Here is a 17,576-nt window from a genome sequence, read left to right on the forward strand (position 1 = left end):
TTTGATCGTAAAGGACCAATCACGATGTTAGGTCGGTTTATGATCATCGAATTGGTTGGCGAGTGCTTGTACCGCCCTTTTATTAATTCTTCATTTCATTATTTCTTCTTCATTATTTACATTGTTTTTTGTTCGCTTTTTCTTTAGATCTTTAATATTTCCCTCTTTGTTAATTTCTTTTAATAAGATGCGACTCCCACGCACGCAATATCCAGCAAAAATAAGGAGCGCTTCGTAATTCGTAATTTTCATTTTTCGTATACGTACGAAAGTACTACGAAGAAATCAATATAGATGACTTTATTTTTGCCGCGACAGTTCATAGATCGCGTTAATAATTAATGATCATTTGCCAAACAGCATTTGTCAACAGGCTCGAACGTTATATGTTAAATCTGTAAAATAGTTCTAACGAGTTCGTCCGAAAGTGCCTACACAGAGACGTGCGCGAGCGCGCCAACACACTTTGAAGACATCAACATATACGTGTCGGGTTTGAATCATAAAATGAACTCGTGTCACGTTCGATCGCGGGACAATTTAATCTGTTAGATGTCTCGCGAAACAGGTCTCAGCGACTAAAGACTGACAAAGACCTATATTACATTGAACTCATTGCAAGATCGACTTGTTGCGTCAAATATATTTGTAAATATTATGTTTAGTTGTAACTTTATCAAAGAATTTATTGCGAAATAAATTATATTTACCATAAATTGATTATATATATATATATATATATATATATATATATTGTTGGAATAGATGGTAGTTTGTATTCTCACCCATGTATTATATACCAATCGTATAATATTAGCAATATAATATTATCCGGACTAAAGAAATCTTCGATGACAAGAAAAAAGACGATTTGCGATGTGCAATTAAATTTTGTTTTTATTACATCAACATAATATCTGGCTAGGGGGCAAAACAATTATAGAACGCGTCTATGAGAATATAGAAATAGATAGGGAATGAAGAAGAATGGAATGGAGTAGTGGAGGAATGCAGAATTCACCGGTAGTACCAACGGCAATAGGGGCTGGCAAGGAGACACACGCGCCCTTACGATCGAACCTTGCCGCTGTTCATCTTGTTGCACGAGTCATAAGAGAGAATTATTAAGATATGGGTTGATAATTGAAAGAGATGATAGATAAGGGTGTACGATTCTAATATCCTATCAATTATATAGATATTCTTATATAAGTAGTCAAATGAATTGCAACGAGACAACCAAGTTTTCGAACAAATCAGCCTTAACGAATTATTCGAAACTAATCGATTAAAAATAATGCGATTAATAATAATGCGAGGCAGCGGATTTTGAAGTAACTAGCGCAGGCTAGTTTAAAGTCAAGCAGCTCTCTTTGCAAGTGCGCGTTGTTAGAGACAAATATAGAGGGGCAAATGGAGAAAGAGATGAAATATTATAGTTATAATCTGGTTCTCCACGTTGCACGCTATTTTTCTTTTAGTCCATTCTATCTTTCCATCACCGTTTTTGCCTGGTTAGTCGGGGGTGGCACGCTGCCTCGTACGCAGAGCGTCGTCGAATAATAATGCGCGTCATACAACGGCGCATCCCGCCTGTCTTTTCAATATATTAATTGAAAAACCTAACTACTACACAGAGTCCAAGGAAACCGAGTAATTACCTGTAAATGGACACATACCGTCGACGTAATAATAAAGTAAAAACCCAATGAACCCTAGCATATGTGAGGGGTGCGCGGGGTATGGGTGAATTGTATGTGCAGGTTCGGATAGATGCGCGGATTCAATACTATTGGGTAATGTAACGGGGGCAAGCACAACATCTTTTCATTTTTGATATTAATCGAGTGAGGATCGAACGTAGGAACAGCGGTGGCGAACTGCGCCTTGCTGGAATAAAAGACCCTGGCGGTGGTGGTCTTTGTACCTTTGGACCGACCAGTCGTCAACTTGGAGCTTCCGAGGAAGCTTGATGGTTACTTTTTCTTTTGGGCCTTCTCCGCGGCCTTTGTAACCTTGCCCTGGGTGTCTTTGAAATTGACGCTCTGCAAAGAAATAATATTTAAGGTAAGGGATCTGATTGCAATCGAGGAAGGAAAAGAAAATCTCTAATCTCCTCGTCGTTCGTACCTTGATGACGCCCACGGCAACGGTCTGACGCATATCGCGCACAGCGAAACGACCAAGAGGCGGGAACTCTTGGAATGCCTCGACGCACATTGGCTTGGTCGGCTGCAACATCACGATGGCCGCGTCCCCGCTCTTTATACTCCTTGGATTCTCTTCGGTGATTTTACCGGTACGGCGGTCGCACTTCTGCTTTATCTCGGCAAATTTGCAGGCGATATGAGCGGTATGGCAGTCGAGGACTGGCGTGTAACCGTTGCTGATCTGCCCGGGATGATTGAGAACGATGACCTGAGCGGTGAAGTCGGCTGCCCCGCGAGGTGGCTGGTTTTTCGAGTCCCCGGCAACGTAGCCGCGCCTCAACTCCTTCACCGAAATGTTCTTGACGTTGAAACCAACGTTGTCGCCTGGCAAGGCCTCCGTCAAGGCCTCGTGATGCATCTCGACGGATTTCACTTCGGTGGTAAGCGCAGCCGGAGCGAAGGTCACCAACATCCCTGTTTAAATATCCGACATTCTTGATAAAAAGCATCTTTTCGTATAATAAGGGGAGGGTCAACGAACAGACGTACGCACGCACGCACGCACGCACGCACGCACGCACGCACGCACGCACGCACGCACGCACGCACCTGGTTTGAGGATTCCGGTCTCGACGCGACCAACGGGCACGGTGCCGATACCACCGATCTTGTAGACGTCCTGAAGAGGCAAACGAAGTGCTTTGTCGGTTGGCCTCGATGGCGGTAAGATGGCGTCGAGTGCTTCGATCAGAGTCTTGCCTTCGGCGTTGCCGTCCTTACGTTCGACTTTCCAGCCCCTGTACCAGAGCGTTTTCCGGGACGATTCGAGCATGTTGTCACCGTGCCAGCCAGAAATTGGGACGAACGCTACCGATGCCGTATTGTAGCCGATCTTCTTGATATAGGACGACACCTCTTTTTTGATTTCTTCGAATCGACTCTCCGAGTACGGTGGGTCGGTCATGTCCATTTTGTTTACGCCGACGATCAGCTGTTTTACGCCGAGAGTGAACGCGAGCAAGGCATGCTCGCGGGTCTGGCCGTTCTTTGAAATTCCAGCTTCGAATTCACCGATACCAGCGGCCACGATAAGGACCGCGCAATCGGCCTGACTCGTACCGGTTATCATGTTCTTTATGAAATCGCGATGACCTGGCGCATCGATGATTGTCACGTAATACTTGGCCGTCTCAAATTTCCAAAGGGCGATGTCGATGGTGATGCCTCGCTCGCGTTCGGCCTTCAATTTGTCCAAAACCCACGCGTATTTGAACGAGCCTTTACCCATCTCTTGGGCCTCTTTTTCGAATTTTTCGATCGTACGTTTATCGATACCGCCGCATTTGTAAATCAGATGACCGGTGGTCGTAGATTTTCCCGAATCCACGTGACCGATTACCACGATGTTTATGTGGATCTTTTCTTTGCCCATTTCGAAGCTTTACCAAAATCCTGAAAACAGAAAGGAGCCATCAAGGAGCAGTCTTGGGTTTAAAGTTCGTTGCGCGCGAGGTATTGCAACCGACCCCTTCATCCCTTCCTTCACGTAGAAAGTGAAAATTCTACTGCCGAGGACTACTGACCTCCCGAAATGTGCGCGCGTCTTCCCGCTTAAAAGTTCCGAGGACATTCAAACGAATATCCAAATTTCAGCGTTGTTTAGAAAGAAGTGCAATAACGATCTCCATTCCTGCGTCCCAAAGATAGGGGTGCATGAGTATTGATTATTTTCAAGAGGCTAAAAGGGTTGCTCTCGCAAATTAGAGAATTTTCTCTACGGTGTGCTCTACAACGCGCGAATTATCCTACGAATAATTTTCGAAATTAGAACCACAAGCGAATGTTGCACAGGGCGAGCAAGTTTAATTCGCGTGTATGTATATCCGTACACTGGCCTCTTCTAATTATAAACTACAGCACGTGTTGCCTTTTCTCGATTCCTATCTTCTGTCACTTTCCTATATATATATATATATCTGTCTGTCGGTTTGTCCGTAATAACAATCGTCGAAGAAACGACGTTCACTTATTTCGTCGCTGAGACAGAGAGAAACCTTACCAAATAATCTCCCTCCTTAAATCTTCTTCGGCGTCTTTTACGGTATGTTTCCAGATCGAAAGATCGTTATCGCAACTTGCTACCTTTTTTTTTCCAAATATGCAGCCGTGTATGGACGTATTTATCAATCTTCTTTTCAAGCCATACGATTGCAACGTATCGCGCAATAATAGAAGAAAAATATGAATGATCGATCCCCCTTAACCTATCAGAATTGATAATAAAATGTTACCTTTCATTAGAACGATGCATAAAAGAACTTTACGTTGTTTAGAAAGTGCATTATTGTAATGGTCGGTTCTAGTCTTTCTAGATGACAGAATTCTTCTACTTTTCGCCGTTCGCGGTGAAAATGCACTGGCGTTACTGAGATTTTCCGCGTTGCGCTGCTCACCGATGCTCACGATGTCAAAAAGAGAGGGAGAGGAAGAGGGAGAAACTTAAGGGCGGATTCGTAGGTCGCGACGCGGCGCTCGAATCAATATGTCCTACTATACACCGTTTCTTTTGACCAAGAGCCGGAAAACCGGTCATATTTTGCTTTCTCTCTCTCTCTCTTTCTCTCCTTTCTTTTAGCCTCTCCATCTTCAGGAATACATATCGATCCGATACAATACATATACCTAATATACGACTAGTTACGCGATATTTGATCTTTTTTTTATAATTTTCAATATCTGCAAAACGCGTAGTTAGCCAGGGCATTGGCAGAGCAAATCGATTCGCAGAGAAAGAGAGAGTTTAGCGATCGTGCGTTTTTCAAGCAACAGAAAGTAAGGGATTGCGTTTACTCACCGGTCGTAGTAGAGTCACAAAAATAAATAAGAAGGCGAAGAAGAAAAGGCCAAAGAATTTGGCGAATGCAGTTTGCGCGTACTTTACTTCTCGCGATCCGTTTCGTGATATGTCGCGGATTAAAACACGGTAAACGGAGAAGAGAGGGAGGGTGGGAGAGACTCTTCTATGTGTACAGGGGGTGAACTGAAACGGCAGCACACGAACGACCTCTATTCGCGCGGCTTGCAAAACGCAGCGAAGCTCGCGCAAGCGCCAGATTTCTTCGAGTTTGCGCTTCCGACCGCGTCTATCTTATATTATCTATATATCTTTCTTTCTCTCATTCTCTTTTCATCTCGCAATATCGAATCGACTATGGAGATTTTCTTTGATAACGCGAGAGGGCTTTCACATCGAGTACTTTCAACGCTTAACTCATTTTTTCTGCTCCTTTTTTTTCCATTTTCTTGTATATAATATCTTTCAATGAAAGAGCTTGAGACATTTTGTATTTTGTATGATTGACATCTGATCATGTACACGAATACATATTTATATGGACTCATTGTTATAAAATTGTTTCGAATACAGATTTGTCAAAAATTACCTGCGTCTTTTTGAAATGTTCTGATGCATTCATACATCAGACATATACATCGTATGAAATACTCATACATATTCAAGTACGTATGTATGTAAATAGAAAATTGGACTATCCTAAAGTATATGTTAAGTTTTCGTAAGTCACTTGGTCATTTGGTAACCACGTGTTCGATGCAGTCAATCGAAAATAGAAGCCCACCGTCATAGCAAAGTCATCGCTTGCTGCTTCACTCGGTGTTGTTATTAGCTCCATATCGAAATCATTATTGTGTTTCTAAGACGTCCCAAATTTGATTATATTTACGAGAATGGACAACGATTCCGATTCATCCGAGGTCAGTAGATTCTATATAGCTTCTCTATAGCTCATAGAGAGAACAATGTTCTCGCTGTCTTAAGATAGGTACCAATTATATTATAGATCGCAAATACGCATGCAAATACGCTTGTAGTATATTGGCAAAATGCAAAGACAGTCAGCGTTTAAAACAAGTTTGTTTTCCTAAATTGTAGAATTAGCCATCGGTCGATTTGGGATCGATGAATGTCGTCGTCGTCGTCGTCGTCGTACACACACAACGAGGAAAATATCTTTTATTTCTGATAAATCGTTTATTTTTTCAAGCCAACGGATGTCGATGAAACGGGGTATAGGAACGATTTTTGATTCGAAAGATAAACGATTAGTAAACTTGGAATCCGAAAGCGTGACGCACGCGGCCAAAAATAATATAACTTTGAGAGAAAATAATTTTTAGTGGAGATTTCCGGGTCCGCTTGCGAGCGAAGATGAATCTTCTTAAATTTCTATGCCTTCTTGCATCGTGACACGGCTTATTCATTATTTCCCAGAGCAACTTTCTTTGACGCGAGTATCGACGATACTATTTCAAGAAAGGAAACTAGTGTACCGCGAATTTCGAACGAATTCCAACACCTGTCCGCTTTTAAAAGGAAACAGAAAGGAAAATCGTTGGAGAGACGAGCGTTGATACGCGCATACGCCTACGCCTTCGCCTTCGAGGCCTATTTCATTTTCCATTTTTCATTTTTCCAATCCTCCGGTCAGATATTTTTAGTCGATTTACGGAAATGTCGGGTCTCTCGAATAAATCGTTCGCTGACGCGTCACAAATTTATTCTCACATCTACGCTTTCCACGCAATGACTCGTCCGAGCGGGAAATTTATGAGGGGCCACTCATGAATTATGCTGCGATTTCGTGCAACCATTGGAACGTCGTCCGCGCGCATATACATACGTTTCTAGCGAAAAACGAGAAATCTTGTTTCATCTCGAAAACTAATTTTTCAAGATACGAGATTGGGGATCGTCTTTGCGTCATTTCAGACGCGAGAGATAAGCTCCTACGCGTCCTTAAAAACGGAACCGATGTCCCGTCGGTCACCGAAATAGTCGATTACTTTTTTCAATCTTGACCTTGATGAGGCGCCACACGTCGCCCTTGTCTCCAATCGAAGAGAGCGTATCTTTGCTTATTTATACCACCCCCCTTGGAAACGTTCAACGACACGGAAAGTTCGCGTGGAATTTGCTTTTGATTCAATTAATAGTTGCACGAAGCCTCGTGAAAGATTAATAACTCGACGTCAGGTTATCCATATATCCGTGTATCTCTTCTTTATAAAAAAAAAAGCACAAAATACAAGATTATAGAAATGAATTTATTCGTTATTTATGTCCACACACATGTGGCGAACGATTTACAAGAGCGTGCCTTAAACTCCGGTAGGAAGGTTTACGTAGCGCGACTTTAGATCCTAAATTTGTGCACAGTTCATTAATGTGCATTTATAGAATTACGTCTAAGATTTCTGTAATGCATATTACGCGATCGTTGTTTATACAAACACCTGGTACTTCTCATTGAGATAGCGAGCGAGTATTGTGCCATAGACCGCTCGAGAATTATTTATAGTTAGCCCAGTTAGCGCGCGGTTGACCTCTGATCTCGTGCCTTCCTTGCGTTTTATTGCATTCTTCGGAATGAAAGTTAGGCGAACAAAATGATGCACGAAAGCCATTTCCCCCTCCAAGAACTCTACATAATCGCGTTTTATTTCAGATTATTTATTGAAGACGATCAACGAAACGATCGACGATAGTTTTCAAAAATATGTTATTGTACTTTTTTGCCGAGTTCTTTTGTTATCTGCGAGTTTGATTTTGAAGTATCCCAATACTAATATAGTCGACGAGCTTCAGGTTGAACTTTAGGTAAATTCGACGAAACGAGTGTGGAATGAATCGGTTTATTGAAAAATCTTGCTTAGAGCGTAAACATCGGATAAATTTAGGTACTTATTGTTAGATCGTTCGTGATATCTACCTACGCGTCAAAGACGACTCACAGTCCTACGTATCCTAAGAATTTACATTTACTATTATAGTGAGAAAGCATCATCGTACCGTCACGGTCGCTGACGTAGACGTTCATTGATGCCGAGACGACGTAAAACAGATATCTAATTTCGTGTTTCCGGCCGAGTGTTTGCGTTTTCAGATTTCTAAAACAATTTCAAAGTCACATCTCTATACTCTCCGAATATATTTTTCAATGAGCACGAATTTCCATACAAGAATCTTCTCATTTCCAATAGATAGATTTTCTTCTCTAGATATCGGTTTAGTTTGCGTTGCTTTCTCGTTCATTTCGGTGTAAGGTAATAATAACCTTTGACTATAGTTTGCTCTCAGACTCACATAAGCCTAATTAAGACGGTCGTCGTCGTTGTCGTCGTCGTGTTACATTGCGATTCGATGCAATTACGTGAAATATACATGCTTGAAATGCACCAATATTGCATTTACATGCATATAAAGTCTTTCGTTTCCTTCTTTACATTTTCACGCGGCAGAAGCGTGCTCCTCGGAGAAATTCAAAGAGCGTTTTGGCACTATCGAATAGAATGAAAGCATATCGCAATAATTCCTAGTGCCATTTTGATGGCTTGGATTAAGTTTTACTTTTGCCAGAGTTAATTTATCGCCCTACGAAGTAAAGATTTGAACTCTCGCGAATTTGAAATCCGAATAAATTACATAATTGCGCAAATATGATGCTCGATCATCTCGAGAAGCATCTTTTATATTTTATTTTTCGGATACTAATTTTCTGCGCAGGCAATTCGAGGTTTTTGATAGGGGAGGGCGAAACGCGATAAACGATGCTGGATCGGCAGAGAAACATTTAGTTGGTCGTATCGACGTGTTGGGTGGAAAAAAAAAATAGACATAATTCGAGAGAGAACAAATGAATGAAATCCATCGAGCTCGCTTTCCGTTCCTGTGAATCGAGGAAATATCATTTCCGGAGATGGAGGATCTGCTGGCAGCCAATCAAAAAGCAAGGATTCCTACAAAATTGGCTCGAATAAGCAGAAAATATTTGGGCTCGTCGAGCGTCCACGGACGCTCTCGATCTCCCGCCTTTGGTGGGAGATTTTTGACGTCGGTTCTTTCTTATAAGAAGGACGCACGACGTCGCGACGACGCATTCATAAGAGAAACGTTACACCGGGCTAGCTTACATATTTACGTGCTTAAGTAGAGAATACGCGAAACTTTAGCGATTAAACAAGTCGAGAACTTTGGAAAAATCATCTTCCCGGATAACTGATTATTCGTAATAATTCTTGATAAAATACCAAATCACAGTATTAATATTCGATTTCTTCCTACGCTTATCTACGGCTTTAACCATGTCTTTGGTAATTTTCGTGAGTATTGTTTTTCCTTACATTCGATTAATTCACTTCAATAACTTAAAAAACAATATTTCTAATATACAATATTTGGAAAACGATTCTATCTTACCTTAATCTTTCATTTCCATTCGTATTGTATTCCTAAATAATAATTGTAAAATAATAGTCACGTTTTAGAAAAATATTGTTGCATAGCGGAAAGGTTCTTCCTCGATTCGTCCTTAGATTCGTTCCTAGAGAAGAGGAAAATCTCGTGCGAATATCACGTGCCGTTGATATGAATGTAGCAGTCAGCATAGATTCGGAAATTTGTCAGAATGCCATCGAGATGTCTTTTATGGTCACGGCCAATTCGCGGAGCGTTTCTCGAAAAAGATTGGACTTTTTCCAACATTCCGTGCTGATTAAACGCGCTTACGTCGGATGACGTTGTCACTCAATGCTTTTTTTTTACCGCTTTATTCTTTTCGGTTCTATTATAAGTATTGAAGTATGCAGAGGCAAACGGAAACTCGAAGAAAAGAATCTTTACTCGAAGAAGAAAATTATCTATCGTACTACTTTTCCTAATAACTGTTCATTCAATCAAAATCATTATTTGGATTGAATCATTATTTGGATGTAGGATTCTATTATTTATAAGATAGAATGTTACGTTCATTGAAGCCGTTGATAGATTTTATGCTCGGAAGCCTCCTAAGGAAGCGTAACGACGTAGGGTTTTCGCGACTGTTACTACTCGTCATTTTTGTTCGCTCATTTCGCGAAAGACCGTTTGTTCGGTCAACACTGTTAAGAATAGACGTATTCGGCGGCGTTAATTCAAGGATACGGAGGATAACGGACATTACATAGGAGATAACGGATTTCGGAAAGTTGCTGAATTTATATTTTCATTCGTTTCTCTTGAATTGGGCTTCAGGAATCTTTGGGAGCAAAGGTAGCCATGTTCGACCAGTATGCAAACAAGCACAAAGACGCACAGAGCAAAAATCCATTTACATCCGGCTTGAATATCGACAAACCTAAATTCTCCAAAGACGAATACGGAAGGTACGTAGGCTGTTCAAGAGACGTTTTCAATTTCAGAAGCAAATTCGTTATTCTTGGAGGAGTTTCGTCGAAATGTTGTCTTTATATTTCAGGCCAACTGCGGGATCTCTTTCGGATATACGCGGTCGCAAAGCTAACGCACATATTCTTCGAGAAATTTTGGAATTATGCGATGTCATTCATCAAAATGGTACGCCATGTCGCGATCAACCGGACGTCATCGGCATCACGTTTGGCGATCTCTTCAACATTTACACTCACATCAGCGACAAATGCGTTGGTCTTCTTTTAAGAGCCAGAAAACAGGGTCTCGTTGAATTTCAGGGGGAATGTCTTTTCCAGGTAAATAACTTAATGGAATGTCGAAAGTATCGCACAGCGTTAAATAAATCACACGATCGAGAGGAGATCCTTCTCATCTCATTTTTTTCTTCGCATGCGTGTTTTTAGAGAAGGGACGACGACGTGCCAATATTCCTGGTGAAGCCCATTGGCGAAATACGCGAGGACTTTAAAAGACGGATCGAAGAGATCGCTAAAGAAATACCGATCAGTTAATGTTTAGCGAATGTCTACGCGATGTTTTCATCGATGCCTCTGTTGGTGCTTTTCCTGTCAGAGAATCCAATACATTCGTTCGTGCCGTTTTACGGCGTGATTCACGCTATAATGTATTTATTGTATTTGTCAAATAATTCGCGACGTGCCAATGGAAAATATTAATGACCGTTATGAGAGATGATGTGCTGCGTGAGTGCGATTCGATGTAAATATCCCGCGAAAAAATCGATTCGTTTAATGTGATATTACGCCTAAATAGATTATTAGATATAAATGAATTTTTACTAAACTCGTGTAGAGATATTTTTCAGAGAGAGTTTGTGTGTGTGTGTCTGTGTGTGCGTGCGTGCGTGCGTGCGTGAAAAGAATGGCAGAGTTTCAAGGTAATTGCATAATTTATAATTGTATATACAGTCACTTTACAATGCACAGTGTACTTTGTTACATAGTGTAGCTCCAGTATTTAGGACAGATAGCGCCAAAAATGGTCGCGTGTTATAACGACGGTATCCAAAGTAAAAAAACTAATTAAGACGTGTGCATTCTTGTCCTGTGTAGATTCGTGTGGCGTGAATATCGACCACACGAAAATATCTTGCGACGTTTATCCGTTTAAGGAGTCGAACCGCGAACGCATCTTCTGAATTTTCTTCTCTCTTCGATTTTCCCTTTCCAGCCTCCATTTATTATCCTTCTTTTCTTCTCTTTTTTGTCCTCGTTTAATGTTGGAAGTACTCATAAATTGAAAATCATCCAAGGAACACCGTGACCGTGATCGAGAAAAAGACAGGATCGTAGAATCTTGAATTGGATTGGCAGTAAGCTTATTCGTAAAGTTAGATCTTTTTCTATTGTTCGCCGCACGCTTGCTTGTTCCTGCTCTCGAATCATTAAACAATCGTTCTCGAACAATCTCTAATGATACAAAAGATGATAATTCTTATATCCAGACACGCGATCAAATACATTACGTCGATATAATCGTTCAATTGTCTTTTTCATTTATTTATTCGCCTTTATTTCGCAACAATATAACTATTCATTTATTATCATTCGTTGGAATGCGACTCGTTATTGGACCGTACGATAATTAATTCAGTTCGATATGTAAACGATGAAATGCATGGGGAAAGAGATATGTATGTACTCTGTTTCAAACGAAGATACATATATGTACATTTTACGTGAATACGTATCTCAAAAGAGGGATATGTTTCGAAATTGCTTGATAATTCGTAGCTCGCGTTGACGAGAAAAGCGATCTTTCATCTTCTCAGGCAATAACGATAAACAGGTAAGAAGGATATAATATCGTGCCTTAATTATTAAATTAGTATCGATTCATTGTTCGCGCGTAATCTTGCTTCGCCTTGATTACATTTTAGGATAATCGATCGATCGATCTATAATATAATCGTTCATCATAAATCTGCATTAGGCGTTATCCGTTGAACTGTTGTAATACATATTATCATCGAACGATTATAGAATTCGAGAAGATCCTCTAATAGAGCGATCTTTCGGATAAGAGAAAGATATTTCAATGATAATTAATCGTTTTTAGTGGTAAAAAATGGTAAAGGTCGTATTCGCACGCGTATCGTAGCCAACTCTAATATCGTTGGAAAATTGTCTTTTGGAAATTCGCATAAAGGAAAAATTCGATGGAAAATATGTTAAAAAATACATGTAAATACACAGAAGAAAAATAGAGTATCGAACCTTATTTGATATAGAGTTAGAACTTAGGCATTCGTGCATCGTCAAAGAAGTGCGACGCGCGAGATCAAATTCGTACATTTCCAGAGAGGGAACGAGCCAGATCGCTAACAATCGAAAAAGTGTGCGTTCAGCCGCTTACGTATTTTCTAATCGATAGAAAGTAACGACGATTTACAATTATCTTTAGGCGTTCTTATTTGTTAGACGTTTTCGCCCCGGAACGGAAGAACACATCGCATCGGCCCGACGCACAAACTATAAAACGGCGCGTGCGCATGGAAAGGCTAATTCGTGAAACGCTACACGATTATTATTATTATTATTATTATAATTATTATTATAATTATTATTATTATTATTAGGTCGTTACATTCGTTTAGCTCCAGTATTGTACATCTCTAAACGATCATTGCTTTGTAATCGATAGATCAACGTATATCGGTTATTTACAGATTTTGCGAAACGTTAACTCTAGCGCACGCGCACGCGCATAAGATATATCTTAATATTTCGTATATCTCTATCGCACGCACACGCACACGCGCACGCACACGCACACGCATACATATCCTCGTTCGGATCGTTGGATTACACGCGTAAGCGGGGTTTTTCTTGGGTGGGATCCATTATCGTCTTACATCTGATAATGCATAAGCGCGTATTCGCTTATCACGTGTGATATCCACCGTAACATGGAATGCAATCCGTATATATATATATATATATATTTATATGTATAAGTATTTATATATTTATAATACATCTATTCTTTTTGCGCATTTTGTAAAAAGCCTCGCCTACCTAAAAACAATAGCGTGTGCTTAACTGTGTAAATGTGTGTCAACGTTTGTACGTGTATACAAGGAATCTATGATCCCTGTCATATTTGTTTTCGCATACATATGGCGTACTATGGATATAAATTATAACAGTCCATTAAAATACATTCGTCTATTCTTGAAATTCATATTCATTAAATCTCTCTACCAAACACTCAAACGTAACACCAAATTAGCGCCTTTCTCTCTCGCACACATTCACTTTCTCTCTACAGTTTCTTTCGTCCCAATATTTATTCAGTCTTGGCAATGTAAAGTGTTCTTTGTTATTATCCTTCTGTTTTAAGTGCATTAGCATAGCTTATCGTAAATATCTAAAGACGAGTATCTCGGCCAAATGCTCTCTCGCCTGTCCTTCCTTACTTTCCGCTTGTTTTACGCGCTCTTATTCTTCCTCGAATAAATGTCGCGAGCATGCTTACGTACATATACATATAATACTATGCATGTAATTATCGTATTACCTTAAAAATATATTATTGTCTTTCGATGAAAAAAACGCAGCACTTTTTCCGCGCTCGCACTTTTCTTCTCTTTCTCTCTCTCTCTCTCTCTCTCTCTCTCTCTCTCTCTCTCTCTCTCTTTGTCTATCTATCTCTATCTCTATTTGCAGCGCATGTCGTTCGAAGGCGAGACACGACGCGACAACGAATTAAGTATGGCAGTCGCGAAAATGACGGAGAGCGATCGTTTTTTCGCGATGTGGGACTTTGGCAGGAATCGTGGTCGTTCGGAGCGAACGATAAAAGAATTGGAGGAAGTGGCAGGAAGAAAGATCTAAGAAGGACTCGGTCCGTTAATAAAATCTCTCAAAGTTTTTCTCTTCCTCCTCTCTAGGTTCGTTCGATATCTTCGAGCCAGGCGAAATCCAGACGAACTTGGACGAAGGCGATGAGAATGATAAAGGAGAAGAAAAGCTACGAATCTTGCGAATCGTCTGATCGTCTCCGCGATTCGTTATCATCATACGTCATTGTCGTGACAAAAGTCGATTTTCCGTCTAACTAATTGCAATCGACGCTTATCGATGATAAAGTCCGTGACGCAGCCCTTGATGCCTCGGTGGCCCGGTTTGCCGCCGATGAATAATTTGCCATTGGTCGTAAGTAAAGTTCCACTCTCCATCGGCATCTTAACCGGGGCAAACTCGTCGATTTGTATCGTCGAGGCGCGTCTTCTCCGACTCGCTCTTATGTGGTGAAAAACACCGTCGTCCACTCTCTCCTACGAAAACAACGATTAGGTGTCGTGCGATTGTTTCTTATACTTTAATTATATTATTACTTATATTACGCGTGTCCGAATACTTTACTCACCCTACTCTTCACGTTAATCTGTTCCGTTTTACTCTTGTAAGAGAGAACGACGTAACCTCCGCGCAAAGAAAGTATAAGGTGTTCGAGTTTTCCCCTTCCAATCCAAGCGATCAGACCCTCGGAATGAATCGTCTTCAGTCGTAATTCAAACTTATTGGATTGTTGCCCTCTGCGTCTGAAATCATCACGAGGAATACGTGCAAGCATCTTACACAACGACAACGGGGGAGGGGTGGGGGGGAGGGGCGGACGATTTTCAACGAGTCAAGCTGTAATACATAATAAGTATGTATTTTAGTAAGCGAGTATTTAAGGAAGGAAAGGAGAGTCGTGGTTAAAAGCTTACAACGGAAGGATGTTTCTCGTCGTTAATGAACGAAGATGATCGATCGTTGCTTTCGATAGAAATTGCGATAGAAATTGCGATAGAAATTGCGATAGAAATTGCGATCGTAGACGCGATATTGCGCTACGCGACTAGAAGGAGGAAGCATTCTCTAACACACATACGCGGTACACATTTGTGACAGCAATCAGAAACTTACTCCGTATAATCGTAACTGTCGTACTCGTACTCTTCGACGTCCTCCAAGTCGTAGTCGGAGTAGGACTCTTCGAAATACTCGCCGAGGGTAGTATTAGTTGTGTTAGTACTAGTTGGAGTGTTATATAATCAGAAGATTAGTAATTTCGCTTAAACGGGTTTGTTAAAGCGAACTACGCGTTACTAAAGTTGTAGGACTTCGGTGCTCTCTTTATGGATTTCTATCTCTCTCTCTCTCTCTCTCTCTCTCTCTCTCTCATGCACTTTCGCTCGATCTCATTCACTTTCGGTTAATCTTACCAACTAGCCGATTCTAGCGAAACTTTTTTAAAGAAACGAGATTAGTTCTCGATCGATCGATCGATCGTAGGAAAGGCAAGATCACGTACGTACCTTCTACCAAGACGATGTTTAAATTGCAAAAAGTTGTCGCCGTCGAATCGTACCGGTCTCTTGGAATCTTCCGTGCTCGAAACGTCGTATCCCATGACTGAAACGAATAGAATTGTTAGGATTGGTTATTCGTGTCACAAACTGTGTTGGCTTTGAAGCCAAGAAACGGCCAAAACTTACAAAACTCGCAGTGCAGTCCGTTGTAGCCGGTAGCGCATTTGCAGAGGTAGCTATTCAACAAGGGAAGGCAAACGCCACCGTTGTGACAAGGATTCTCGTTGCTCGGGCACGGTAACCCGTCGTAGATTTCTGTGTTGTGTTGCGTTACGTTTACGGCAAGATTTTGATAAGTCTTGCCGTTTACCATCAGCCTTTGCACGGCTCCCGTTAAACCGGTCCAAGCTCCCGCCAAGCGATGCACTTCTCTCCAATGTCTGAAACGACGATGAAAATGTGTCGCTTGTCGTTGTAATAACAACTTGTTGCGCGTTGTCTCAACCTATCGAGGTTGTAGCGTCTGGTAAAAAAGCTTACTTGACTCCACCCACGTAGAGAGGCATTTCTAAGTTCAATTCTGTGAGAGGACTTCCAGAGAGTCCTCTCGCTACCGTTCCATCGTCCAGTTGAAGAACACCCTCCCTTCCGAGTCTGCTTATTCTGACGCAGTGCCAATTATCGAGAGTAACGGTATCCGGCGACGTGATATTGGCGATACCGCTTCCGAGATTGAACCTGAACTCTAGTCTACCGTGAACCAAGTTTAAACTGATAAAATCGCCTCTACCGTTGTTCAGTTGGCCGTTATATAATAAAAGGCCGTCGTTGACGCGTGTTAGGAACCACAGCTCGATGGAAAAAGCTTTGGCGACTCCTTCGAGGCATGGTAATTCGAGGAAACCGTCGCCGGACATTTCCGGTATTAACAGTTCCGTTAATTCGGCATCGACTGCGAAACAAATCGAAAATAACGAATGAATCTTTTGTAAAGCTCTTAAGTAGCTTTAAGTAGCTAGACGTATACTTACGAATTTCGCAATGTACGCCGGTCCTACCGGGTGGACATTTGCAAACGTATCCACCCTGAGGCAGTATGTCGCAAGTGGCACCGTGCTGACAGGGTTCGTCGATGCACGGGTCCAATGATTCCTCGCAATTTCGGCCGGTAAATTGGGGCGGGCAAATGCACTTGTAATCCGGTGGTTCGTACTTTTCTACCGCGTAATTTCCACGATCGAAACTTGCCTCGAAATCTATATCGTAGTCGTAATCGCACTTGCCACCGACGCAACGTTTCTTCGAGTTCTTCCTCGATCTCGGTTGATCGATCGAGGCGCAATGCGAGCCCTTGCATCTGACGATGTTTACGCCATTCTTATGTCCGTTATTATGGCCGTTCTTGTGGCCGTTCTTTTGGCCGTTCTTTTGGCCGTTCTTCTGGCCGTTCTTCTGGCCGTTCTTATTATTAATCCTGTTCTTGGCCCTCTTCTGCAATCTTCGACATTCCCGGCCATTGCAGAGATCCTCCTCGTAGATTGGCTGGCACGTCGCGCCGTTTTCGCAGGGAAGATTAGCGCACGCGTTGTCTCCGCATTCCTTTACGCGATAAGTTTCTAAAACGTCCTTGTCTTGTCCAACGTGCAGGTCCACGAAGATGCGATTGATCTTTAGCTTTCGTATGCATCCGAGGAAACCGTGGTTAGTGCCGATATTGTCGTAGACTCTGTTCAACGTTAACGAAACATAATATTAGATATGGATATTGACTCTAATCGAACCTCGAATTTAAATGGGCGCATAATCTTTCGATACTCATGCATAGCGTAATTTCGCT

General features: G+C 41.5%; 3 protein-coding genes across 13 annotated transcripts in view; 1 reads left to right on the plus strand and 2 right to left on the minus strand.

Annotated features, from left to right (window-relative positions):
• Window positions 1–879: 879 nt before the first annotated feature.
• On the minus strand, window positions 880–5,208 carry LOC122524355 (elongation factor 1-alpha). Of its 2 annotated transcripts, none has more exons than XM_043646560.1 (4): window positions 5,005–5,208; window positions 2,760–3,602; window positions 2,131–2,624; window positions 880–2,045 (listed from the first exon to the last, which is right to left on the minus strand). In XM_043646560.1, exons 2-4 carry the CDS (start codon window positions 3,580–3,582, stop codon window positions 1,977–1,979), a joined length of 1,386 nt encoding a protein of 461 aa, XP_043502495.1. In that variant the 5' UTR covers window positions 3,583–3,602; window positions 5,005–5,208; the 3' UTR covers window positions 880–1,976. The 2 variants fall into 2 exon arrangements, with proteins under 2 accessions (XP_043502495.1, XP_043502496.1); XM_043646561.1 differs by lacking the exon at window positions 5,005–5,208 and adding an exon at window positions 4,442–4,998.
• Window positions 5,209–5,702: 494 nt separating this feature from the next.
• On the plus strand, window positions 5,703–11,920 carry LOC122524358 (actin-binding Rho-activating protein-like). Of its 3 annotated transcripts, none has more exons than XM_043646570.1 (4): window positions 5,703–5,924; window positions 10,240–10,370; window positions 10,463–10,712; window positions 10,821–11,920. In XM_043646570.1, the coding sequence occupies exons 1-4, from the start codon at window positions 5,898–5,900 to the stop codon at window positions 10,926–10,928; spliced, it is 516 nt and encodes a 171-aa protein (XP_043502505.1). In that variant the 5' UTR covers window positions 5,703–5,897; the 3' UTR covers window positions 10,929–11,920. The 3 variants fall into 3 exon arrangements, with proteins under 3 accessions (XP_043502505.1, XP_043502508.1, XP_043502507.1); XM_043646573.1 differs by lacking the exon at window positions 5,703–5,924 and adding an exon at window positions 7,620–9,320; XM_043646572.1 differs by lacking the exon at window positions 5,703–5,924 and adding an exon at window positions 7,623–9,329.
• The window catches only part of LOC122524356 (agrin-like), a 155,191-nt gene continuing 148,922 nt past the window's right edge, over window positions 11,308–17,576 (minus strand). For all 8 annotated transcript variants that reach the window (XM_043646563.1, XM_043646562.1, XM_043646569.1 and 5 more), the window contains 7 exons: window positions 16,771–17,465; window positions 16,280–16,691; window positions 15,926–16,179; window positions 15,746–15,842; window positions 15,354–15,461; window positions 14,809–14,983; window positions 11,308–14,716 (listed from right to left, as the gene is read on the minus strand). In XM_043646563.1, the coding sequence (XP_043502498.1) occupies window positions 14,456–14,716; window positions 14,809–14,983; window positions 15,354–15,461; window positions 15,746–15,842; window positions 15,926–16,179; window positions 16,280–16,691; window positions 16,771–17,465 (2,002 nt within the window). In that variant the 3' untranslated portion in view covers window positions 11,308–14,455. The remainder of the gene's footprint in view (window positions 14,717–14,808; window positions 14,984–15,353; window positions 15,462–15,745; window positions 15,843–15,925; window positions 16,180–16,279; window positions 16,692–16,770; window positions 17,466–17,576) is intronic.

This window comes from Polistes fuscatus, unplaced genomic scaffold (genome assembly GCF_010416935.1).
Source record: "Polistes fuscatus isolate 324 unplaced genomic scaffold, CU_Pfus_HIC Scaffold7, whole genome shotgun sequence".
Classification (NCBI taxonomy): Eukaryota; Metazoa; Arthropoda; class Insecta; order Hymenoptera; family Vespidae; genus Polistes; species Polistes fuscatus.